Genomic DNA, 27,370 nt, shown 5'->3' with positions numbered 1-27,370 from the left:
TGACTCCCTGCGTGATTAGTTTACATAAGAAATATTATATAGAACTGATGTGGGAATTTAATTGTCCCCTGACTTATTTGAAAACTCATTACATAGCAGTGTCAGAAAACTGTTCAATTCTCAGGAGCCCAGCTATATCAGTTAGGATGAATTTCTAAGAGAAAATTGTAGATTGCAGTCACACAGAAGGCATGGGGGCATGTGACATGAAAGACCTATGTCTGCTTTGCCAGTTGAGTCGTGCTTCTTTTTCTAGTTAAAACAATGACAGAGAGGTTATTTTAAGGGCACTTTGGAGATTATGCTGCAAGAATGCTAGTACATTTTCAGAGTGATTGCCCATTTGGGCTTCATTCTGCCATCCAGTTTTGGGGGGAAAAAACCTGTCATTCATTGGTTGCCTGATCCTCACCTGACTTTCATTTACTGAGCTGCTATACCATATGTGATACCAGAGGAGAGTAGACCTCCAAATATGGCCCAAGTTCTTGTCTCTGACTCACACAAAGGCCAGAAAAGCAATGCTACTTTTTCTGCTTAACCTTTAGCGCCAACAGACACAAATTGCAAATTTCCAAATTCCAGTTTCCTCCAAATCAAGTGTATCATCTATTTTTGATGTGTTTAGGAGATCACTCTAAAGTGGACCACTTACTCTTTTGATTTTTTTTTTAACCCCTGACCTGCTGTCCACAGCAGATTTTAAGGGTTGTTGTCTGCTGGCTCCTGAAAGCTCACATTCCAGTGGAGAGGGTTACCAAAAGGGGGACCAGTTTAGCAGAAGTTGGAATAGTGTTTCTCTAGCCTCAAGATGAATACGTATTTTTGATCTAATTCTTTAGATATAGGAATGAAGTTCTTTCGCTACTTCTATGATTATTTGGTTAAATTACAGGTATAAAATAAATCTGACAAGTTGTTATTCCTTTATTAGGATCTATGCATAACATTTCTGTCCTAAATGCGTACCAAAGAAAACATTTGCTGGCTTGCTAATAAACACAGATAAAGTCAGATTCCATAACTTTGTGTTCAGGGATAATCAGTTAGGAATTGTATTTGGCTGCAAATAACAGGGGCACAAAGAACAGTGCCAGCATGGTTATTCAGGGTTAATATTGTGACTTCTTGCTCTGTACTCTTCTCCCTTCTCAGGATCCCCTCATGGTCATAAAGTGGCCAGTGTAGTTCAGCCATGACTAGTCAGCCCCCTTTTGAAGTAGCATTCCAAAATCCCTACGCAGTAACTTCTGTTTACCTATAGTTGGCCAGAATTTAGTCACTTGGCTATCCATATCTACTAGGGAAGATAGGGAATGTCGTTTTCCATAGCCAACTCATTCCCCACTCCCCAAATGAGCAAACAGAAATGCCATTCTCTTTTAAAAAAATGCTTATTTATTTATTTTGAGAGAGAGAGACAGTATGAGTAGGGGAGGGGTGGAGAGAGAGAAAGAGAGCGAGAAAGAGAGAGAGAGAGAATCCCAAGTAGGCTCTGCATTGTCAGCATGGAGCCTATGTGGGGGCTCCAATTTATGAAGTGAGATCATGACCTGAGCCTACGCCAAGAGTCAGTTGCTTACCTGACTGAGCCAGCCAGGTGCCCTGCCATTCTCTTTTTAAAAAGAAGGGAAAAATAGATATTTGCAAGCGCCCAGCAAGATTTCTGCCGCTGGTACCTTTTATGATCTGCCCTAACCCTTTGGCTCCTCTGCTGTTGTAAGCACTTGAGAGTGGAGCTTCATTAGCACACTTGGCACTGGGAACCCCTTCACTTCCCTTCCCCCGTATTTTATGCATATTCTGAAAGGCTTTTGTCTATCAAACAAACTAGACTTTAAACTAAAGGCTGTAACAAGAGATGAAGAAGGGCATTATATAATAATTACAGGGTCTATACGTCAAGAAGAACTAACAATTATAAATGTCTATGCACTGAATACGGGAGCCCCCAAATATATAAAACAATCACAAGCATAAGCAACCTTATTGACAAGAATGTGGTAATTGCAGGGGACTTTAATATCCCACTTACAACAATGGATAGATCATTAGACACATGGTCAATAAAGAAACAAGGGCCCTGAATGATACATTGGATCAGATAGACTTGACATATATTTAGAACTCTGCATCCCAAAGCAACAGAATACACTTTCTTCTCGAGTGCACATGGAACATTCTCCAAGATAGATCACATACTGGGTCACAAAACAGCCCTTCATAAGTATACAAGAATTGAGATCATACCATGCATACTTTCAGACCACAATGCTATGAAGCTTGAAATCAACCACAGGAAAAAGTCTGGAAAACCTCCAAAAGCATGGAGGTTAATGAACACCCTACTAAAGAATGAATGGGTCAACCAGGCTATTAGAGAAGAAATTAAAAAATATATGGAAACAAATGAAAATGAAAATACAACAATCCAAATGCTTTGGGATGCAGCGAAGGCAGTCCTGAGAGGAAAATACATTGCAATCCAGGTCTGTCTCAAGAAACATGAAAGGCTTTTGTCTTCCATCCCAACTCTCAGCCATTTAACCTCTAATGATTTCTTCAGATCACGATTTCCTACAGGGGGCCTTTCCAGGATCTGCAATCATAGCTGTGACTATAATAGGTGATGACCGTCCTGCCCCTCCCCCCTTTCTTCTTGCATCTCCTCTCTCTGAATTCTTGGTAAGTTTTGGCCAGTATATTCCAGTTCCACAGTTAATTTTTCATATCCTCAGTGACTCTCTCATCCTCCCTGGCACTCACCTAGTATAATACATGTATATAACAAATGTCCAATGCATGTTTATCAAATTCCACCACAGACCTGATGCAAGAGAATGGGAGAAGGTCCTTTTGTGCAGTATTTTTCAGAGTGTTTTCTTTTTATGAGAGAAAATGGTTACATCAGCATTATGAATATCCTATTCCGTTGGTAGCTGTTGGCTAATACTTAGGTCATTAGTTACTTTAGTGAATAGTCTGTTGGATGGAAGTACAAACAGCAGTTTGTTTGAAAATTACTGACACTGTAAACATGTAAGAAACATTAACAGTCTTGGCCTTTTGGAATGTGTGCTTGTGATGTGCGTAAGATTAGGGCACTCCACTGAGAACAAACAATGAGAAAAGGAGGGGGACAATCAAAGCTTTTGTTCCTGTACAGCACCTGAAAGTACCATAAATGGATGGTCATCAAGCTGTTCAGGGGGTCAAAGGCAATAAGCCTAGGCACCTAAAGTTTGTTTGATAATGTGTCCTCTTCTAAATACATTTTTCATGTTTTGAAGTGGTACTTCCCAAACTACTTTTTCATGTTTTTTAGAGATATTTTCAAATTCCAGCTATTTGGGGGGATTATTACTTCGACTTACACTTACTGATTTTGAGACGTTTACTTTATTTTTTAAATTATGACACTCTGGGTGCCTCAGTGATAATTGATTCGTTCAGGTTGTATTCATATATAAACATTAAGATTTATGGAAAATCTTTTAATATGAAAAAATTTTTAACATGCATTTCTTGGTTATGGGACCTGGAAATAACATGAAGAATAGTTTATTTCTGGGACTTGTTTTAAAAACTGCATGTAAACCATCCACTCGTGTCCAGTTGACTGAAGAATCATATCGAAGACCCTCCTAGACGGTTCATTTCTTCTCAAAGACCTGAACAAAATTGCTTCCTCTTGAATTTCATGCCATGTCTAAAATCAGGTTTTAAGAATTTTCCAAGTGCAACTCTCTACCATTTACACTTTATACTCTGCTCATCCCTTCTTTCTGCAAGCTTTTTAATACTTGCTGAGCAGCACTTAGGGTTAGTAGTGATACCAGGTGGGGTGACAGACAAGCAGGAAAGGTTTGAAGTAAAACTGGCAAATCAGCACTGTGGAGTGCCAGATGAGGGAGAGGTCAGCAAGGGCTGAGTGAGGAACTGGAGGAAACACCAAAAAATAACTAGCACATTGGTTTTACAGGAGTGTTCAAGTTTTGAAGGAAGTGATGTTTGAGAATTGTGAGGGAGGAAACTAGGAGCATATCCCAGAATGGACGCAACCTTGGCTGCTATGGGAAGTAACAGGTGTCAGGGACTTTAGAACTCAGGGTCATTGTCGACTACATTCCCCTCGGTCTCCAAGAGGTGTCCACTCCTCACTCAGTGCTCACTGAAGCCCCTCTTTTCCTGTCACAAACAAATCATGCCTTTCACATGTCAACTAGACTTTCTAGTCCATTCCACATAACATCACCAGGTTAATATCCTTAGAATTTTTATTTTCATCAGGTAATTATCCTGATGATGATGATGATGATGATAAACTTCCAGAAACTTCCCATTTCCTGTAGAGACAGTGTATTTTCCTCAGTCTGAAATTTAGGGAACATCATCATCTGATAGCACTCACCTGTGATGGTCTACGTCTCATTTTTCCATTGACATTAAGCTATCTCTTCACTGCCTCAAGTATCCCCTGAGTAAATGATAATTTATTTTGCTATATAACTCTCCTTACCTTGGAGAGTCTTCCCCTTCTCTGTCTACCCATGCTTTAAGAACCAACTCAAGTCTCTTCTGAGGCTTTCTGTACAAATCTCTGTGGATATGATTGTGTGATGATTTCTTCACAAATTTCATACATGCCACCCATTTTTCTCATAAACAAATGTTGCCCTAAATGAAAAGTGATTGTTTTGTCTTTTCATCTACACTGTAAGCTCTTTGAGACTAGTGACAATGCTATACAACGAGTTTTCTTCTATTTTAGCATCTCGCATAGCACTGTGCGCAGATTGGGCGTAGAGCAATGTTTCTTAGTCTGGCACCATCACATTTTGGGTTGGATGATTTGTTTTTGTAGGGGACTATCTGAGCATTGTAGAGTGCTTAGAGCCTCCCTGTATTCTACCTGATAGATGCCAGTAGCACCCTCTCCCCAGTATGACAACCAAAAATGTCTCTGTTTATACCAAATGTTACATAGGGGACAAAGATAGCCTCAGGTGAGAATCACTGGTATAGAAGAAACAGAATAAATTCTGACCAGTGTCTTGGCAGAAATGGAAGACTGTAAAAAAGCTTTGAGTGACATTTTACAGCATTTTGGAATCTTGAGGAAAGACCAACTCAGTTGATAGAAGATAGTAGTTGTAAAATAGAACTCCCTGTTTGCTGTGATAGACCACAGCAAGGGTGTAGGCAATTGCAACACACCTAGGGTTAAGAAAGATCAAGATGAAGTGGATCTTAAGTTGAAGTTCCAGAAATACTGAATTTTTAGTTTTTACTTTATTTCAAGCCATTTCATATTAGAAATAGCATTTCCAATAAAATAGATATTAATGAGAAATTTATCTGGAGTTCATACATACCCAATATCTTTGGACTAAAAATTACTTTTGAAGCATTTTGGGGGGAATGAGTTTGAAATTACAGGTACAGGTTATTATAAAGTTGCAACTATTGACAAGTATCAGTTGTGTTTATTCATAGTGTTACTTTTTTTTTTTTTTTTTTTTTTTTTTTTTTTTTTACTGCTTTAACATTATACTTAAGTTTAGGCAGTTTTCCAGACCCAAGCGATACACACACACACACACACACACACACCCTACATGTATGTGAGAGTATTTAGTCTAACAGTGCTTACCACACTCAGACATAGTGAATTTATATATTTCTGCTATTCTGTTGTAAGTTCTTAGTCTTTTCTTTTATTATCAGACTACTATATGACATAGATGCTATACGGTTGATGTTCAACTGTCCTAGAAGTAATGCATTAAATCCTCTCTTCACAGCTGTATGCCAACCACAGTGCAAACATGGTGAATGTATTGGACCCAACAAGTGCAAGTGCCATCCTGGATATGCTGGAAAAACCTGCAGTCAAGGTAGGAAAACAGACATAAGTTACAATCACAAACCCCCTCTGTTTCTGCCTAATATAAAAATTAGAGGTTCTCATGCCAAACCACCTTTCCACGACTGCTGTTTCTAAATGTGTGAGCTGCCATGTTCTGAAAGATAAAAATATAATGTGAAATCTTAAAATGTATTGCATCAGAGGGCAATTAAAAGAATTTCATCCTCTTATTCATTGATACTAATTAAAATACACATTTAAAGAAGAGAAGCACAGCATCAGTAGTGTAGAAGCCTTCCATTCTGCTCATCTTTGTTTCTCCACTAACTAGTTGGGAAGCTCTGGCTGATTTTTGGCCTCCTTGGACCCCTGTTAGATGAAACACCTTCAGTACTCAAAGTTAGGTGGGAGTTTGAGGTCCGTTCAAACTCTGAGCCCTTTCGTTTTTGAGATTAAATTCTGTTCAACTATTACCAGATTGCAAAAGTTCCTCTGAGAAATAAAGATTTTGACTAATTTATGTTTGTTTTAAGTTGTTTATAAAAGCAGGTGTTTACTTAGCACAGTGCTCAGGTAGTTTACATATATTATCCATTTTCATTATTACAGTGTCAGGAGGTAAAGTGTTATTTATGATAATTAAATGATAAATAATAGCTTATTGTTATTTTTCACTTAAAGAGATATCAGGGATATTAAGTATCTTGTCTAGGTTCGCAGAATTAGTTGGTGAAAGATCCAGTATATGTCTATTTAGGACTGTTGGCCATGTAAGAAAAGCTGGGGTTAGATTTCACCAGAGAGATACAAGGATAAGAGTCAATTTTTACTTATTTCTTAAATGTAAGTAATATGTTCTATCCTTTTTAGTGTTGAATGAAACAGTTACATGGGGCCTGTCTCATAGATAACTTACTTGACCTCATCAGATATGGAAATGATATTTTTGAAACACTCCTGTTCATCAATATCTGATACTCCTTGATATGCCTCATGTAAACTCGTGACTTATGGGCATAATTTCCACAACAGTACAGAAAAACTTATGTTTAAAAGTATATGTAATTATTCCTGAACTGTCAGAGGAAATCCATGCTAATGAAATGTGACATATCCAATGGTAGGAGAAGCTGTTATTCTAAAGTATGTTCTGTATTATCTGTTATTTGATTAACTTTTTTTCCAATGCTTCTTTTATGTCTTATAATATTTTTTAACTTGGAATTTACCAAACATACCTGGATAGTCTTTCTGAAGTAAGTGGAGTTTTTATGATCTCAGTTTACTCTTTTAAAAATCCATTTAATTTTCCTTCCGCAGTCTAAGTTTGCAAGTAGTGACATGTTCAGTTCTGATTATTGAGTTCTCAATGTGTTCATCTTAGAGTTCCCACATGCTTCCTTTTTTAAAGTGGTGAACATAAACTATCAGAGGTTTCATCAATATGTCAGTACCATAAAACTTTGTTGTCCTGATGCCAGGAATTTATACAAAGGAGGTTATTATAAGAAGCCACTCTTGAGATTTCAGAGAAGTTCATTTAAATTTACTTTCAGGAACTACATCAACTTTAATATGCTTCAAAGACACTGAAACTATTATTATAACAAGGATTTATCTCTGGGTATCTCCTATTTTCAGAAAAACCAGTTTATCATGTACTTTTTACTGTAATACATACCTGTTTCTCTAAAGAAAAGTTGAAATTTACTGAGTTGAAATCTTGCCTCCTAAAACTATATTCCTTAGCGGGGAAGAGGATTTCATTAGTAGCAAAATGGGATTTTACATCCGCAAAAAATAGTGCGGACACTGAAAATATAATTTCAAGTCCAATCTTGAATATAAAACCACAGCTTACAGTAAACATATGTTTTTGATTATCTCTTTCTTTGCCTTCCTTACCAAAAAAGCAATTGTGACAAGTTCCCAATGGCATGGTTTATGGTGTTTGAGAGCAAGAATCCTTTTTGGTCTCTGATTTCTAGATTCCTGAAAACTATTATTAAAATGACTTGCACACGCTAAGTGCACATTAAATATTTGCTAAATGAATGATTGTTTCATATAATGGCTCTTGGTCCTGAACACCATACTTATAAGGGCTCCATGCAGTTGTGCAGTTGCCCGGTCCAGCACTGTAGGCAGTCTCTGAGTCTGTGGGCTGAGAGCCCTCGTCAGGGTGAGAGGCAGCTGTGGAGGAGCTGGCTAAGTGGGAGAACTGTCCAGAGACACAAGGAAATGATATTAGAGCAAATTGTCTATATCTGTTACATAGCAAATTAATATAGACTGTTTTTATCTGGCACATACATTTTAATAAACTGGCAAATATGCCTCAGAGATATCGGAACTCCCAACAGGTTTCTTTTATCTTCAGGAGAAATGTCCAGAAGAGGTATATTTGAGATGATTTCATAGAACTGGAAATTAGCTTTTCATTGAAAGTAGGTTTCTGTGTAAGGCAAGTATTCGCTAAAAAATTTGTTGCAAGTTGTGTGATGTAAGAAATAACCTCCTGCAGACTTGATTGGTGGAGTGAACAGCTTGTATGAACGACAAGCATTTAGCAAGTGCTTTCAGAGCTACCTGGGGGCAGCCAGAATAGCAGGGCAAGCCCACTTTGCAACTGGCTTCAGTTAACAGCCTTGTTGCAGGATTGGTGTGAATCTGCTGTGGGTGGCTTGCTTTTCCCTCTGAGTCACTTCTGGATTTGTGATAGCTAGATCACATATAAAATCATAGGCTCGGCCTGATCATTAGCACATTCTATACGGCACATGGTACCTTTCACAGTAATGAAATGCTAATCCTAACTCTGGTTTGCTTTTCCTCCACTGTATTTTTCTGGTAATTTTTATTCAGGCATACTCTTCTCCTCTTTGAGTCTCTGTACCCATACCAATTCTCTTTCCCCTCGGCCAAAAAATGATACTGTTATAAGTAATAATCTTATTATAACTTTCCAATTAGGGAATGATTTTTATCATGTAATATGTCCTATCATTGCATATTTTCAGAAATGAAAGATCTATGTTCTTGAATGCAAGAGGTGGGCCCCCTTACAACCAGAGCCATGGCTAGGGTTAGGGTTGGCAACCAGGAAGTGCCATGGGCAGAACCACCCACAATGCAGCGATCTCCTGGAAGGGTTGAGTTGAGGGCACATGGTCAGGTATGGGTCAGGCTTAGGGTTTGGAATCAGGAGCCAGAAGATTGAATGGACCATGGTTAGGTAAGTTCTCCTGATCACCCCCTGCAGCCCCATCCTGGCCCTGGAAATGGTACCATGCAATTCTGGCTTATATTAAGGGCTTATAATAATTTCAGAAGAAACAGTTTATAAAATCAGTTCCTAATGTTTTGACAAAGTTTATGTTTCATATGTTGAATTCCTCACCCCAAGATCTAGTATCTCGTAGCACAGAACCAGACAGTACATTTTGGTGGCTTAGGTAAATCTGAAAGTTGATTGCCTTCCTTAGGACAACAGTCTAAATGCTATACCCCTGGGTAGTAAGGTAATTCCAGATAGCCTTACTTTTTAAAAGATGTGTGGTTTCAACCCAGAAACCAGTGTTCATTTAATTGGGAATATTAACTGGTTAGTAATAGTATGAAAGCCTTGAAACAGGATGCGATTGCCTTTTTGACTCTACTTTCGAGTTACTCATCTTATTTTGGTAAGTTAATAATGGCAAGAGTTAACCTCTTTTGTGGAAAGCTTACTGTATATTCCTACTAAGTGTGACCTAAATGTAACACGAGTTCTTACATGTGAATAACATTGGTGAACTGTCATGCTATTTATTTAAAAAAGCTCTATGCAAATCATAAATTTGTGCATAATTGTGGAGTATTTTAAACTATTGGACAACATAATAAGGAAAAGTCTTGATTGGACATTTAAGACTTCAATGTCAGGTAGACTGTAATCAGTATTTGTATAATCGAGTTTTCTGTCTTTGTCAGTGACTACAATCAGGCTTTAAAAAATGACCATCTCTTTTTTAGTGGTTTCTCTAAAGATTGGTGTAGGAATGATGTATGTGTGTGTGCATGTGTGTAAAATGTACTTGTGTTCTTGGGAGGCAAGATGGCAGTGATAAATTTTAAGGAAAATAGAAATTAAAATTAAAAAAACCAGAAGAACTAGAAACTGATTTTTAAAAAGCATGTACAGTATCCTTTTTGAAATCCACCAACTTTATGTAATTGTTTAATATATACTTATAAAGATTTTTAGGGCTAAAAATGATATCAGTTCAAAGTTGACTCTTATTACCTTCTTCCTGGTGTGAAGACGAACACTTCTACCCAACTCCTCTTGACCAAGGCAGTGAACAGCCTCTTTTCCAACCCCTGGATCATCAAGCCACAAGTTTACCTTCAAGGGGTGAGCGTGTATTATCTCAGGTGGTTTGCTCTCCCACCTGCACGGCTTCCTGCAGTTTCGTCACTTTTTGCAAATATCCTGAAGACTAGCCCCAGGAGTACCCAGCCTTCGGCATCCTGAGCATGTGAAGCAAGCAACAGGAATTGTCACCTGGTGCTGATTCTCTGTGCTCTAAAAAGCCTGGAGCCTCCACTGTCCTTTCACTGCATTAGAAATATCATTGCTTCTCTTCTTCTTTTCTGGGCTTCCGAATGTTTTCTAAAAGTCAAATGGCAAAATAACCTTAATTTTAATAGGTGAAGTCAGGAATTCCAAAGCAACTGAGATTGGGATTTTGATGACTTTTGCTAAGTAGATTTCAGAAATGATGAAGTCCTCTCCCCTGCCACCATATCTGGAGAATAGAGTTTTAGGTTACCTGGAAATCAAACCATACGTTATTAATTTATTCTTTTGATGTACATTTTGTGATATTAGAAAGCCTAGGTTCTGGTTCAGTATAGCCTTTAAGTGGCTCTCTGATTATAATCAAGTCATTTCGTGTGTCTGAGTCTTAGCAAACCAATTAGTAACGGGGAGAGAATTCTTGCCCTATTCACCTGTAGGGCTGGTGTGGGAACAGGCATACCAGAAATACTAATGTTTTCATTATGATGAAGTTTTGTACGAAAGTCCGGTGGCAGCATGATTTTACAGTTTTTCTTCTAAAAGACTGTATCCTTTACCCACCCCTAAATTTAGAAACTTAGAATGACTGAATTAAAATAGTTTAAATTATTAATTAGTTTCTCTCTGCTGATAGCAACTTAATGCACTTGTGTATCTTCTGCATAAAGAATTAGGGCAATAGAAGTAATTTCAATCATTGAGTTTTAAACAATGAAAGTTATGGCAGTTGAATGACATCTATTTGCCTATGACCTCCACGTTATATAAAATGTAAAAGGTTAAATTTCTGAGACATTGCCGAGTTTAAGGGTCAAAGAAGAAAAAAAAAGTCTAAATGTATTGAATGAAGATTATTTTCCTTAAAATCCATTGGGTTATCTTATTCAGTGAATCTATTCTAGATTTTTTAGGCTATTTTTCAGTGTCTGCATGCTAACAAAATTTCTGATTCTTTTTTTCCTACAGTGTAATTATAATGCTGTGCAGCTTGCATTTTTGTTCTGGACTCTCTTCTTACTCTCCCCTCCACCCCCCCCCCCCATCCTACCTTCCCAAGCTCCTGAATCCATCAACCTGCTTAAATATACGCCTCACTGTAATAGATGTGCTTTAAGAATGTATATGTGATAATTGAAACATTTGAAATGTAAGTGGTTTAATTGTAAAGTGATGTCTTTTGATGTGATAAAATAGGTACATGACAGAATTAATTTTTTTATTGTAGAGTTTCCTTATAATTTATATTACAAACTTCTAGAGAAAGAACAAGATTAAAGTGAATTTAAATACACTAAAGTTTTCTTTCCTAGGTTCTTTCATCACCTTTAAAACTGATTTGAGAAAGTGTGATCATGTTCTTTATATTGTTCTACTTGTTAAATTTTTTTAACATTTATTTTTGAGAGACAGAGTACAAGTTGGGGGGTGGGTCAAAGAGAGAGGTAGACACAGAATCTGAAGCAGGCTCCAGGCTCTGAGCTGTCAGCCCAGAGCCCAACGTGGGGCTCAAACTCACGAGCTGTGAGATGATGACCTGAGCCAAAGTCAGACGCTCAACTGACTGAGCAACCCAGGCGCCCTGTTCTACTTGTTATAGGAGAATTTGCTGCAAATTGGAAGTGGTGTTTTTGAATTTCTGACTTGATAGTAAGACATGTGTTACTAGGTCAGTAGTCTAAGAGGTTTTGGAAGCAGCACATATTAACTCAATTTTGTAAGGCATTTGGTCAATAAGAAAATAAAGCTATAATAATCATAAACTAGAAACCCTGAAGAAAATTGAGAAAAAAAGAAGTTCATCACCAGGACACCAGATGCTTTTAATCTTTTGAAGCTCCCCGCTTTAGCAGAAGTCTGATATTTGGTAAATATTGATAACACGGATTATTGTGGAATTCTATTTCATAATTTCTGCAGTGGTTTTTGTAAGGGTCAGTGTGAAGTTTTTAGGACGCACATGCCTGTAGCAGATGGAGCAATGATGGCAGTCACTGGAGACATCGACACCAGCCAGCTGTCAGTGGGTATCAGCCACTCCATCACCAGCTGTTAGAGTACAGCTTTCTCAGATTGCTTTCAGCATATTAGATATTTATGTGTCAATTTAATAATAGTGAAGTAGCAACAAATGTCTCTGCATTTACCCATTGAATGCTGCATGTTTATTTCCTCTTCCATATTATTTCATACAGATTCCCAGGTGGGGGATTTGTTTTTGTTTGTTTTTGAATTATGACATCTTGTTTTTCACTTCCTTTCGGCTTCATGATTCTTAACCCAAGAGTACTCTTTTTCTCATGGGAAGGGAAGGATAAATGTGGACTGAAGACCACTGGCAGCCCCAGTCTGGATCATGAAAACTCTCATAGCAATCTTGAGGGGTCCTTTGTTGGTCAAGAGTGGAGCTGCCATAACTTGGCTTCAGCTTTAGTTCATGGACAGTGTCTAAAGAAATTTCCATCAGCATAAATATCCCTTGTATAAGCTGCTTAGAGCTGCAGACATCTGGCCAATTTCCATCAGGAACCCACAGAAGTTTCTGTGGCTCTTTAAAAATAAACCTAAGTGTTCTTAATTGACACATTTAATATCCATCAATAACTTTCCCTTGAAATATAGAACTCAGTCTTAATCTATGGCTTTATTGTACTGTTCATTTTTTTTAATGTTTATTTTTGAGAGAGAGAGAAAGAAAGTGGGGGGGGCAGAGAGAGAGAGAGAGAGAGAGAGAGAGAGAGAGAGAGAGGAAGACACAGAATCTGAAGCAGGCTCCAGGCTCTGAGCTGTCTGCACAGAGCCCAAAGCGGGGCTTGAACTCAAGAACTGCAAGATCATGACCTGAGCTGAAGTGCGATGCTTAACTGACTAAGTCACCCAGGCACCCCTCTGTTTTATATTTGCTTAGTGCAAAAAATATTTAAAACATAAAGCCTTTCTCTAACAATGTGCTCAGATTTAAATACTATTTAAATTTTTATTTTAAATGTTTTTATTTATTTATTTTGAAGAGGGCGCAGAGAGAGAGAAAGGGAGAGAGAGACTCCCAAGCAGATTTCCATGCTGTCAGCGCAGAGCCCGATGGAGGGCTGGGTCTCTCAAACCGTGAGATCATGACCTGAGCCAAAACCAAGAATCAGACACTTAACCCACTGAGATACCCAGATGCCCCTAAATACTATTTAATACCAACCAGGAACTTATCAAATCCAGGTGCGAAACTGCAGGGATGTATGGATATATTGGGAATGATAATTAACTTCTCTTAGAACATGAGAAAAGATTCCCTGACTCTAACTTTTAGTAAATACTGAAATACAAGTTAGAAGAATATTAGAGGTGGAGTGAATTTCTTTCTCTTTCTTCCTTTATTTAAAATTTTTACTTCATGTAACAGAGAAGTCAAATTTTTGGTTGCTACTATAATCTGCAAAGCACCTTCCTTGAGGAAATTTAAAAATATATATATTTTAAAATATGATTCTGTTTTGAATGCCCTTGACCGGGCATGAGACAATAAAGTAGAATACTGAAGAAAGCATGGGAGATGATGAAGGTATCTGGTTTCCTTATTTAACCTTCCTAGGCTTTGCCCAGCTGAGGACCTGCTCACTGTCGTGTTAAGGTTAGAAAAAAGACCATGTTGGAAAGTTAGTAAGATATGAAAACATTTGTAGATGTAACAACTATTAGGTGGTTTTAAAAGCAGTGTAATTTGGTGGTTTAATTAAATGAAATCTATAAATTACCAGTAAACGAGCAGCTCAGATTTAAATTCGATTAGGTTAAAACACCTTGTCACTAGATATACCTGTATTTCTGATTTGATGACATGAATTAATAGATAATTTATCTCATCAGGTGCTTATGCTGATAGTTCCAGACACAGTAAACATGTGGTCATATTTATTTTTAATGAAGTCTGTATTTTGGGCATTAGTATTTCATTTTGTCACTATGAGTTTTATGTTCACTTGAAGCAATATTCACCTTGGGCTAGAAAATTCTTACAATGTGAAGTTTATTAATTTTATGTTGATATTTAAATGGACAAACCTAAAATACATAGTAGTTCACCATGTATCATCCAGTAGTATTTCCATATACCTTTCTTAACTGCCCAATGAAAACATGTTGGAGGGTAGGATTTTTAATTTTGTGACCTGAATACATCAGTAAAGCAGGAAACTGAAATTTCTTCTTTAATCTGAGATCAGTGTAGAGAATCTGTAAAACTGAACAAGAGAAACCACATTAGTGATCACTGTAATTCATGGAGCTCTTATCCTCTGAAAATAGAGCTTTCCTTTGGAAAGGCCAAAGCAGTCTCATGTTTTAAAATCTGTATACTTCCTGTAAACTAAGAAAGGCTCACAGAGTATCTTTTAAAACAGAAAGAGATTGAAAGAGCAAGATCACATAGAAGTGAAGCTGGTAGTAAACCTAGATATTTGGAGGATATTGGAGTCAGGTAGGTGATAGGCACCTCTACCCATGAGGCGGATAGTCGTCTGCTCTTTCTAGGGATGATCAGGTAGGCACGTGTCTGTGAGAATTTTTCAAATTGTCCTTTGTGGACAAGTACTCTGTAATCAAAGTTCTAGAAATTCACACAGCCCTCTCATTGTTATAAGGTCATTTCTGATGGAAAGTTCTTGGTCACCCCTAGTGTAAAATTAACCTTAAAATTAAGATGGCGTAAAGAAGCTCTATCTCTTATGGAAATTACTGGTTACAGTAGCTTGACCTTCTTTTCTCATTTATTCTTTAATATAGAGAGGTATTTTAAATGGTTTATATTAGTGTTGAGGTTTTCTCATTTTGTTGCATCAACCCCCATTCTTTCCAGATCTAAATGAGTGTGGCCTGAAGCCGCGACCCTGCAAACACAGGTGCATGAACACTTACGGCAGCTACAAGTGCTACTGTCTCAACGGATATATGCTCATGCCAGATGGGTCCTGCTCAAGTATGTCAAGAATCTTAACTGTTTTATAAGTGCTCTGGCTTGATTTCACATGGTGCTCTGATAGGGTGTGTGAAAATAGCCTCCCAGGCTGTCCTAACCAGGATGTGAGCATGTATTTATATGTGTGCCTAAAGAATGGAAAATCAAAATAAAAATTGCCCTTTTACGTGTCTAGCATTATTTTACCATGGGTGTCCGCGTTAAACTGATTTGGAAGTGGTATTTAGAACAAGAATCGTAAACTTAAATGTGTTTTCTAATGTTTTTTCCCCAACACATTTTTGCCTGTCTTCTAGCTGGGCAAAGAACTGCTCTAGCCGGAGAAGGAGCATTCGTACCTATGTGAGGACTGTGTTGCTGTTCACAAGGACAGACACTAAACTGTTAGATGGTAGAGAATCCATCAGAGGACCCAATAATGCTTGATTGAGTATAAACCATTCATAAATACCTTCTCACTTCACGTTTACATTTCTTTATAGTAGTCTAAAGACTAAGATATCCCTTTTCTAAAAAACAAAATCTACTTCAACTGAAAAAAAGAAATGATTACAGTAACGTGAAAGTAGATTTCATGTCTTTGTGAGAAAGAAATGTATCGTGTTTTCGTACTATCATTTGGATGTGTTTATAAGATGGACAATGCCCCAAAGGCTGTAGGCTGAACATTGAATTGAGATGGTGTTTATATAATACCATAATGACAATGACCTATATAATGACAATTGACGACTTGATTTTCATTTTTACTGAGTTACCTGTTAAATTAGCTAATTATAAATTAATTACCTGTTATCTCTCTTGAACTGGGTTGCATTTTATTAGAAAAGTTGAGCTAATCTCAGTTAGCATTGCATATTTAGCATGGAACCTTTAGAATTAGGTGAATTCATGTTTAATACTATGTGGCAGTGATGCTGGAATCCTCCAACATTGTACACCTCAGTGGGATGTTTTATGTTCCTAGAAAAATTTAGTGGGAGATTGAGAAAGTTAATTGGATGTTTTAGTTAAGACTGGCATTTAGCATGAGTAATCTGGAAAATTACCTCAATCTTCCACTTTTCCTTGGCCACTGGAAAAATTTCCAGATAATCTACGTGAGGTAAAGTTTTAGATTTGTCTTTTAATTTTTAATTTTTAATTTTTTATTTTTTTCATATATGAAATTTATTGTCAAATTGGTTTCCATACAACACCCAGTGCTCATCCCAAAAGATTCCCTCTTCAATACCCATCACCCACCCTCCCCTCCCTCCCACCCCCCATCAACCCTCAGTTCTCAGTTTTTAAGAGTCTCTTATGCTTTGGCTCTCTCCCACTCTAACCTCTTTGGTTTTTTTTTTCCCCTTTTCCCTCCCCCATGGGTTTCTGTTAAGTTGCTCAGGATCCACATAAGAGTGAAAACATATGGTATCTGTCTTTCTCTGTATGGCTTACTTCACTTAGCATCACACTCTCCAGTTCCATCCACGTTGCTACAAAGGGCCGTATTCATTCTTTGTCATTGCCAAGTAGTACTCCATTGTGTATTAAACCACAATTTCTTTATCCATTCATCAGTTGATGGACATTTAGGCTCTTTCCACAATTTGGCTATTGTTGAGAGTGCTGCTATAAACATTGGGGTACAAGTGCCCCTATGCATCAGTACTCCTGTATCCCTTGGGTAAATCCCTAGCAGTGCTACTGCTGGGTCATAGGGTAGGTCTATTTTTAATTTTTTGAGGAACCTACACACTGTTTTCCAGAGTGGCTGCACCAGTTTGCATTCCCACCAACAGTACAAGAGGGTTCCCGTTTCTCCACATCCTCTCCAGCATCTATAGTCTCCTGATTTGTTCATTTTGGCCACTCTGACTGGTGTGAGGTGATATCTGAGTGTGGTTTTGATTTGTATTTCCCTGATGAGGAGCGATGTTGAGCATCTTTTGTCTTTTAATTTTTGAAATGCATTAAAGGTCTTCCTCAGATGATAACAGAGCTGGTTCACTTCTTAATCTTCTTGATCCCTGGGGGAGTAAGGTCTTTCTGTCCCTCTGTTTTCGACTGTCTTTAGACTGTTGGATAATTGAGGCCTTTTTGTCTTCATTGGTGATTCAGTGTCAAGTTAAAAAAATAGTCACAGAATTTGTCCTCTGCCTCTCTGAGTCAGCCAGTCACACTCTTTCCAGGTGCCCTGACGTGCTCCATGGCAAACTGTCAGTATGGCTGTGATGTTGTCAAAGGACAGATACGGTGCCAGTGCCCCTCTCCTGGCCTACAGCTGGCTCCTGATGGGAGGACCTGTATGGGTGAGTTGTAAAATCAAGCGTCTCTGTCAGCAGCCTCTCTAGGATAAAAGGACAAAGGGAAAGGTGATGGAGTAAGGAAACGAGGCAGTTACCTACATCAGGCAATTAGCTATCCTTCAGAAGATAGCACATGTCTCAGGAGAGGACCTCTCTCTATGAATGGAGAATGGACACCTTATTTCCCTAAAAATGAGGGATGGGGGGAAGCTTCGGGCAGAGGAAACCACATGTGCAAAGACTTTGAAGTTTAAGAGAGCACAATATTCAGGAAAGGCAAAGGAGCTCAGTGTTTCTAGAATGTTAAGAAGGAATGAGTGATAAAGCTGAATAGGTAGGCAGGGATAGGTTATATATGCTGTGCTAAAGAGTTAGATTTTTTTCTTGTAAATTAGGAAAACAGTATAGGATTGTGGTTAACCGTCTGGGCTTTGATTTCAAACCTAGCTCTGCTGTGTGCTTGATATGTAGCCTTAGGCAAGAGACTTCCTTTCTTCGAGCTTAAATCTCCTCATCTTTAAAATGGGAGTAATACCATGTAGAACCATTATAAGGATTGAATGGGATTATATATGCGAAGAGCTGAGCAGAGTACCTAGCATGTAATACACTCTCAATGAATAGAGGTATTGAGTGATTCCAGAGAGATTTATTTAGTACTTTCTATATTTCAGGTGCTGTGCCAAGTGTTAGGATATATAGTAGGGGACACGGCAGACAAGATTTTGGTCCTCACAAAGCTGATAATCTAATGGGAAGACAGAAAAGAAACAAATATCCAACAAAATTACAAACAATACTAAATGTTAATATGAGGTATTAAGAGAAAACCATAAAAGGTCTATTTTAGAAAATAATGGTAGAAATGGTGCAGGGCATTTCACTGGAAGAAGAGAGGCTGGCCTGTGTGAGGTTCAGAAAGAAAGAAGGCCAATGTGGCTTCAGTACAGAGTGAGCGTGAAGGGCAGTGGCTTGCGTTACAGCTGGTGAGGTACATAAGGATACACAGTTATTGCAGGGTGATCACAGACATTGTGAGGAATGGATTTAACTTAAGAAGCAAGTGGAAACAGCTGAGGAGTCTTAAGCATGGTAATATCCCAATTTTATGTTTTAATAAAAGATTTTGACAGTTGAGAGGGAGTGCTCTGGAGGGGGTAAGATTGGCAGGGAAAACACTGGTTCCGAGGCTCTTCCAACAGTCTGACCAAGAAGATTGCAGCTTGGACTAGAGTAGAGGTAGTGGGTGAAGAGAAGACTAGATGAGTTCCGATCACTTTTCAGAGGTAGAATTAACTGGGCCTGATGATTTGAGGTTATGGGAAATAGGGTTGTCAAGGATGCTTCCTGTTTCCAGTTGGAGCAACTAGTGGATACAGGTGCAATCTCTGCTGAGCTATGGTGCGAGAGCAGGACAGCTTTGGTCAGGAGGATGCATGGAAATTTGGAGGTGTGGAATTTATGGTGCCTGTCAGAGCAACGAGCTGGATAACATTTATGATGAGCCACTCTGTTCCAGGCAGCTGTGTGCGGACATTTATTTTAAAATCGATCGCATCTGAACATGGCGATGCTGCTCCTCTGAGACGCAATTGATTTATGTTTCTAGATGTTGATGAATGTGCCACCGGGAGAGTGTCCTGCCCTAGATTTAGGCAGTGTGTCAACACTTTTGGGAGCTACATCTGCAAGTGTCATAAAGGCTTCGACCTCATGTACATTGCAGGCAAATACCAATGTCACGGTAATGAGCCCTGACTGTCATTTTGTTTTGTTTCTTCCTGTGGTGCGGGAAGCTTTTTTAACTGGGCTGGTGATTGGGATGTTAGACGCAGGGGAGGGTACTGGCCTTACATTAAGCAGAAGTCCAGTTCAACCACTGGTAGTCCTGGATGTACATGTGCTTTATTTCTCCCGTGTATCTGCTGATTTTACACGGACCTTTCAAAAAAAATTTTTTGGAGATTCTATATAGTTTTGCTGCCATCATACTCCTCTCCCGGATAAACTCCCTTCTTTTCCCACTTCCTGATGCAGATATAGATGAATGTTCCCTTGGTCAGTATCAGTGCAGCCGCTTCGCTCGATGTTACAACTTGCATGGGTCCTACAAGTGTAAATGTAAAGATGGATACCAGGGCGATGGACTGAGTTGTGTGTGTAAGTAGTATTATCTCCCACCTTTAAATTCTAGCAGGATATATGGAATTGCACAAAGGCAGTTATTGGGGAAGATGAGGAACTAGATTAATTATCAAGAAAGTATCATTTTTATAGCTAATAATATAGTCTATTTTCTGCAATCAAATCACTTAGGTATTTAAAAAAATTAATGACTCAGTAATACATTCCTTTTTTTTAATGTTTATTTATTTTGAGAGAGAGAGAGAGGGAGAGAGAGAGAGAGAACAGGAGCAGAGGAGGGGTCAGAGAGAGGAGAGAGAGAATCCCAAGCAGGCTCTGCACTGTCAGTACAGAATCACAATGGGGTTCGATCCCATGAACCATGAGATCATGACCTGAGCTGAAATCAAGAGTCAGACACTTAACTGATGGAGCCACCCAGGCACCCCAATGCAGTAATACATTCTAATCTTAAAAGCATTCAATTCCTGGGCTAAAACTTCTCAATAGCCTCTGTTTGGCTGGCAAGAAATTATGGAGCTCTCTCTGAAAATCAGATATTGTTATAATCAGAAATAAAAGTTTGTCATTAACATTAGATTATGACAGGGAGAAAATATGAATATATTCTACGTCTTTTGTTCCTCTGTTTTATGTCTCCAAATTCTATTAAAAAATCATTCCGATATTTATTTACTCTAAATTTAGAACTGTTTTTGCCTTTTAAATTCTTACAAGCTCTGCTTGGAGTATGGCTATGTTAGTTGATAAACATGAAAAAAATAACCTCTAAGATGCAAGTTTTACAAATCAAAGACCATAATCTTGTATATAGTTCATGTAACAATAGATAATTTTTAAATTTTTGGAGTAAAATATTTACTGAAAATCATGAGCCATAAAATCATGGGGATTAAGGGATTTTTGAAGGGTCATGTAGTCATACTCCCAGCCTGGAATGAGTGTATCATTCCAGGAAGATTAACTATTAATTCCTTTTGGTGAAGATAAGCACAAAAAAAAAAAAAAAGATTCCACAGATAATCACAGTGACCTCTGAATTTTTTTAAGTGATAGTATAAATTAGTAAGGGGGAAAGCAAACCAAGTTTAAAAATATACAGAACATTTAATGAAAACATTTTGCATGAAAACAGATGAACATATGGGAAGGGGTAGGAAGAGAAGAGAGAAAAACTAACCACAAGAGATTCTTAGTAATAGAGAATAAACTGAAGATTGACAGAGGGAAGTGGGTGGGGGAATAGGCTAGGTGGGTGATGGGTACCAAGGAGGGCACTTGTGATGAGCACTGGGTGTCGTATGTAAGTGTTGAATCACTTAAATCTACTCCTGAAACCAGTATTTCCCTGTATGTTAACTAAAATTTAAATAAAAATAAAGGAAGGAAGGAAGGAAGGAAGGAAGGAAGGAAGGAAGGAAGGAAGGAAGGAAAGAAGGAAGGAAAGAAGGAAGGAAAGAAGGAAGAAAATGTTTTGCATGAGTTGAATTTATATAGAGTATGGAAAAGTATTAGTCTTTAGACAGTTTGAAACACGATTTTATTATATGGGTGTGCCATAGGGACACTTAACATAGACTCTCAACATACATTTCTCATATTTTAAAAAAACTTAGAATGTTTCTGCATTTAAAAAAATCTCAGTGATGTCTATTTCCATTTCACAGAGGCTTGAAATTCTTTGTGTTTTAAATAATACATATCCCTTACAGAAATACCAATATAACTTCTGCATATATCTGCAGGATGGATATATGTGTGTATGAATACATATGTATATATCAAATACATATACACACAGTTGTTATTTGGAAAACAGTATGACTTACAGTAAGGGAATATTCTAAATGTGAAAAGTAAGCCTAGTTGACATTAGATATTCTAATGTGTTTTTCACAATTTGATCCAAAACTGACCTTTTTTTTTTTTAATGTTTATTTATTTTGAAAGAGAGATAGCACACATGTGAGAGAAGCGGGGGGAGGGGCAGAGAGCGAGAATCCCAAGCAGGCTCTGCTCTGTCAGTTCAGAGCCCGACATGGGGCTTGAACTCACAAAGTGTGCGATCATGACTTAAGTTGAAATCAAGAGTCAGACATTTAAGCAACTGAGCCACCCAGGCGCCCCTCCACAACTAAGCTTTTAGAGAGAGATGGTCACACACTAATTTAAATTCTTTGACTCTTTCAGATATTCCAAAAGTCATGATTGAGCCATCAGGTCCAATTCATGTACCAAAGGGAAATGGTACTATTTCAAAGGGTGACGGAGGACACAGTAATTGGATTCCTGACGTTGGAAGTACTAGGTGGCCTCTGAAGACACCATATATTCCTCCTGCTACCAACAGGCCCACTTTTAAGCCAACAAGAAGACCTACACCAGAGCCAACACCGCAGCCAACCCCACCGCCATCCACAGAATTCGGAACATCACCAATAACCACCCCGGAAAGACCAAGCACCAGACTAACAACTGTACTGCCAGTTGCCACTACATCTCCAAGATGGATTACAGTTGACAACAGGATACAGACAGATCCTCAGAAGCCCAGAGGAGATGTGTTCAGTAAGTCATATAAATGTTAGCACATTTTGGGTTTTTTTCCAGTTTTATTGAACTATAATTGACATACAGGGCTATATAAGTTTAAGGAATACAGTGTAATGGCTTGACTTACATAGATCGTGAAATGATTACCACAGTAAGTTTAGTTAACATCCATCATCTCATATAGGTAAATAAGAAAAAAATTTTTCTGTGATGAGAACTCTTAGGATTTATTTTCATAACAACTTTCATATAAATCCAATAGCAGTGTTAACTGTAGTCATAACATTGTACATTATATCCCTAGTACTTATTGATCTTATAACTGGAGGTTTGTAGCTTTTGACCACTTTCCTCCAGTTCTCCCCCCCTACCCACCACACCTGGTAACCACAAATCTGATCATTTTTTGTAAGTTTTTTTTTTTTTTAAGATTCTAAGTATAATATGTGAGGTCATATGGTATTTGTCTTTCTCTGACTTACTTGATTTAGCATAATGCCTCAAGGTGCATCCATATTGTCTCACATGGCAAGATTTTCTCATTTTTTAAAGGCTGAATTGTGTATATATTCCATTGTGTATTTATACCACACCTTCTTTATCCATCCATCCATTGATAGACACTGAGGTTGTTTCCATGTTGTGGCTATTGCAAATAATGCTGCTGTGAACATGGGGGTGGAGATACCTCTTTGACATGGTGTTTTCATTTTCTTTGGATAAATACCCAGAAGTGGAATTGCTGGATCATATGGTAATTCTAGTTTTAATTTTTGAGGAAACTCCGTACTGTTTTCCATGGGGGCTGCACCAATTTACATTCCCACCAACAGTGCCCCAAGGGCTCACTTTTCTCCACCTCTTTGCCAGCATTTGTTATCTCTTGTCTTTTTTGATGGTGGCCATTCTAATAGGCACAAGGTGGTATCTCATAGAGGTTTTAAGTTGCATTTTCCTGATAATTACGGACGTTGAGCCTCTTTTCATTTGGCATTGCCCATGTGTGTGTCCTTTTTGGAAAAATCTATTCACAACCTATGCCCATTTTTATTTGGATCATTTGGGTTTTTTTCCTGTTGAGTTGTATGAGTTCCCTGTATATTTTAGATATTAACCCCTTACCAGATACATTGTTTTCAAGTATTTTTCTCCAGTCCATAGTTTGTCTTCACTTTGTTGATGGTCTTTTTTTGCTGTGCAGAAGCTTTTCAATTTGATGTAGTCCCACTTGTTTTTTATTTTGTTGCTTGTGCTTTAGGTGTCATATCCAATAAAATCATTGCGAAGACCCATGTCAAGGAACTTTTTCCTATGTTTTCTTCTAAGAGTTTCATAGTTTCAGGCCTTAAATTCAAGTATTTAATCAATTTTGAGTTAATGTGTGTGTGTTGTATAAGATAAGGGTCCAGTTTCATTCTTTTGCATGTGAATATCCAATTTTCCCAGCACCATTTGTCGAAAAGACTCTCTTCTCCATTGAGTATTCTTGGTTCCCTTGTCAAATATTAGTTGACCACATATACTTCAGTTTATTCCTGCACTGTTGATTTTGTTCTGTTGGTCTGTGCATCTGTTTTTATGCCAACACCACACTGTTTTGATGACTGCAGCTTTATAGTATAGCTTGAAATCAGGCAGAGTGATGCCTCCTGCTTTGTTCTTCTTTCTCAGGATTGCTTTGGCTACTCAGGGGCTTTTGTATTAAGCACATTTTTAATCAGCCCTTTATAATGACATTTCAATCATAGGTCATGCCTTGAATAAGAATGAAACTTATAAAAAGAATTAGCTGTACAAAATATAAGTCATGTGTCCTTATTGTTAAATGTTATAAAGAACTGTATAAAAGGCAATCAGCTGGGTAAATAACAATGTGTGTAGCAATGAAGGGAATATCATGAAGTCATGTAGTGGGTCATAGCTCCTATCCAGTGTGAGAATTCTCCTAACATGTTCAGATCCCCTCAAAAACTCTGAGATGGGAAGCTTACTGTATCAGTGCCATTTAACTTTTAATCTAATCGTTCATTTAATCAGTGAACATTTTTGAGTGTGTTTTAGAATACCAGGCCCTGTATTAGGCATTGGATTTACAAAGATAAAACAGAAAATGTATAATCTTGTTGGGAAAAGATCGTCACCCTGAGGATAACTGGGGTAGTGTGTCGGTGAGAGAGATTTGTGTAGCACTTTATGGAAATAGAAGGGGCACCTAATCAAATATTTATTGAGGGCATATTTGGGGTGAGGAGGGCTTCCTGAGTGAAAAGGGGCAAAGAGCGTGAGAAAAGGGAGGCACTGCAGTTCATGTAGACAGCACACCAAAGGCAAAGGAGTAGGAAGCAGCCTAGCATAGGCAATAAAGTGCCAGTAAACCAGAGGGTTGGGTCAAGGATTGAGGAGAATCCCCTTCTGCTACCCCTTCTGTTCGCTGTGACCAGTGGTTGGATCTGGAATCTTTCTCCCAGATTTTCAGGGGTAAGTGGGTAAAGGATGGTGTCACCCATGAAGATAGAGGCTACAGGTAAAGCCACAAGTTCTGAAGAAGGAAGAGGTTGCCTTATGACCAGACCAAAATGTGCAATTTTACCACTTGGAAATATTCACCCTGTATTTATCCATTTGTCACGTTTCACTGTGCTTATTCTTAGCCACCTTTGTGTTCACTCCTCCTGTCTCCTCTTCTCCTCTCCCGGTACTAGTTTCTTCTTTTCCTTTTCCCATTCCTCCATGATGGAACCAGACCTTGCTCCCTTATAGTGAATACTTTTGCAGTTGTTTACCAGGTGAAAAGAATACTGACATTTATGATCTTTTTAAAAGGGAAGATGTTTCTCTTTGCTTGTGTGACTCTCAAATTTTCCTTCTAGGTCATTGTCCATTTAAAGAGAGATTGAGATTCTCTAATTCTGATGTAGTTGTAATTGTGTGTGTTTTGGGCAATAAATATAATTTTTAGAGGAATCAGATGGTAGATCTAATATGCACATATCTTTTACTTGAAAGTAATATATTTGTCATTTTTCTACTCTTTCCCTTTCTCTTGCCCTCCTTTCCTCTTTGTCTCTGCAGTGTCTCTCTCTATTTTACTCCTCTACATTGTTTTGTTTTCATCTCTTTGAGATCATACAGTGGGATCTTTATTCGTGGGTGCTTAAAGTACATATAGTACTTCTATTATTCTTTTGCCTTAACGTAGGGTCGTAAAAACTTGGCTACGTAATATAAAAAGACACTGTAATAACATAGATATCAACATCTTTCTGAGCCTTTAATTTTTTCTCTTTTTAAAAAGTATGTCTTTCTTTCCATTATTCCTCTCTGTATCAACACACATGTGAATTAAAAATAAGCAATCCAATCGAGTTCACCGATCGAATTTGGCAGGATAAAATTGGGGAGACATGGGTTCTGATGATGTTTGAGAGCACTCATTCTAAGAGAGTGTGGTCTTAAAGACATGCCCTGGAAAAGAATTACTTTGATCGGATGCCAAGGTGGTTGCATTCCACAGATAGCATTGCTGCCTCTAGACACTATTGCCCCAAATTAGATTTCACCCTCATTTCATCTTCAGCTATAGCTGCTGGTTACCATTAGCACGTAGGAGGGTATTTTGGACACTTCTTAATTTGCTCTCTTGTGATTATAGCATATTTTCTGAAAAAGGGGAGGATTTTAAGTTTTTAACTCAGGGCAAACAACTAGTGTTTATTCACTGTCAAAACAGAAAGGAACCTTAGCACTGTTTAGTTCAACACCATCTCTTCATTGAATATTTTCTTTACATCTGGCAAATAATTTCTTGAAACCATCCTTCTTCTCTCCACGGATCTGAGAATAGAATTTGGCTCTTCTCATTTCATAAATTGTCAGGTGATACTATTTACAACTGCTGTTAAGCAATCTCCAAACAGCCCTATACTTCAATTGTATTTTTCTTTACATTTGAAAGATATATATTTGTTTAATGGAAAAGGTTACTCAACAGAGCTTTTCTTTATTCTGTGTGTGTGTGTGTGTGTGTGTGTGTGTGTGTGTGTTGTGTGTGTGTCTTTTCTCCCCGAGAAAAGACTAAAGATATTTTTAAAGGAAATCAAGGAAAAAAAATTATAATGCAAATACATCTGTAGCCCAACTTTTCCCCCAGCTCTAGATTTGTATATCCACCTGCCTAACCTTTCCAGTTGTACAGAAATACATGTGTCAAATTCCGCACAGCTACTTGTTTCTGATCGTCAGCCCAAATACATTCTACCCATGGTCTTTCTCACTCGGGAGATGTCACCTCCATCCTACTAGTTGCTAAGACCGAAGAACTTAGAATCATCTTAAATTACTCTTTGTATACCCACATTCAATCTGTATGGTAATGCTGTTAGCCTTACCTTCAAATACTATCTACAGTGGGACCACCTCTCACCATCTCCAGCACAGCCACCCTGACCCAAGCCATTCTTCCCCTGGAGTACAGGTCTGAATTCCTTCATCTAGATGATTTGTGGAATACAGATTTTTTTACATTTTAGAGAAGTAATAAGGTACATATGTATACCAAGGCAGGTTAATGTTTCTACAGTGAAACATAGGAATATTTACACTAATTTGGCTGCCAAAGACAGTTTGCTTAAGTGTAGGTTACTTTTGCCACCTGATGAGTTACAGAAACAGTCTGTGGATTTCAGCTTTATGGGTGAGAAAGCATGGACCTACACCACCGGAGCCTTCCAACAGGTCTCTTTGCTTCTACCCTGGTCCCTCCATGGTCTCTTCTCAACCCAGCACCTAGAGGGATCTTTTATCTTTATTTTTTTAATGTTTATTTATTTTTGAGAGAGAGAGAAAGAGAAAGAGAATATGAGTAGGGAAAGGGCAGAGAGAGTAGGGGACAGAGGATCCAAAGCAGGCTCTGTGCTGACAGCAGAGAGCCCTATACAGGGCTCAGACTTAACAAACCACACGATCATGACCTGAACCACTTA

General features: G+C 38.1%; 2 protein-coding genes across 7 annotated transcripts in view; one reads left to right on the top strand and one right to left on the bottom strand.

Moving 5' to 3' along the window:
• The window catches only part of TBCK (TBC1 domain containing kinase), a 404,858-nt gene that overhangs the window by 68,231 nt on the left and 309,257 nt on the right, over nt 1–27,370 (bottom strand). The gene's annotated exons all lie outside the window — the stretch shown is intronic.
• NPNT (nephronectin) overlaps nt 1–27,370 on the top strand; it is an 82,304-nt gene that overhangs the window by 27,214 nt on the left and 27,720 nt on the right. For 4 of the 6 annotated variants that reach the window (XM_027061916.2, XM_027061903.2, XM_027061898.2 and 1 more), the window contains 7 exons: nt 5,805–5,897; nt 10,173–10,265; nt 15,280–15,399; nt 17,574–17,693; nt 19,300–19,434; nt 19,728–19,850; nt 22,026–22,403. In XM_027061916.2, coding sequence (XP_026917717.1) covers nt 5,805–5,897; nt 10,173–10,265; nt 15,280–15,399; nt 17,574–17,693; nt 19,300–19,434; nt 19,728–19,850; nt 22,026–22,403 — 1,062 coding nt within the window. The remainder of the gene's footprint in view (nt 1–5,804; nt 5,898–10,172; nt 10,266–15,279; nt 15,400–17,573; nt 17,694–19,299; nt 19,435–19,727; nt 19,851–22,025; nt 22,404–27,370) is intronic. The other 2 variants (XM_027061925.2, XM_027061907.2) reach the window with 1 other exon arrangement.

This window comes from Acinonyx jubatus, chromosome B1, assembly GCF_027475565.1.
Source record: "Acinonyx jubatus isolate Ajub_Pintada_27869175 chromosome B1, VMU_Ajub_asm_v1.0, whole genome shotgun sequence".
Lineage (NCBI taxonomy): Eukaryota > Metazoa > Chordata > Mammalia > Carnivora > Felidae > Acinonyx > Acinonyx jubatus.
This window is presented reverse-complemented; position numbering and strand designations above follow the sequence as displayed.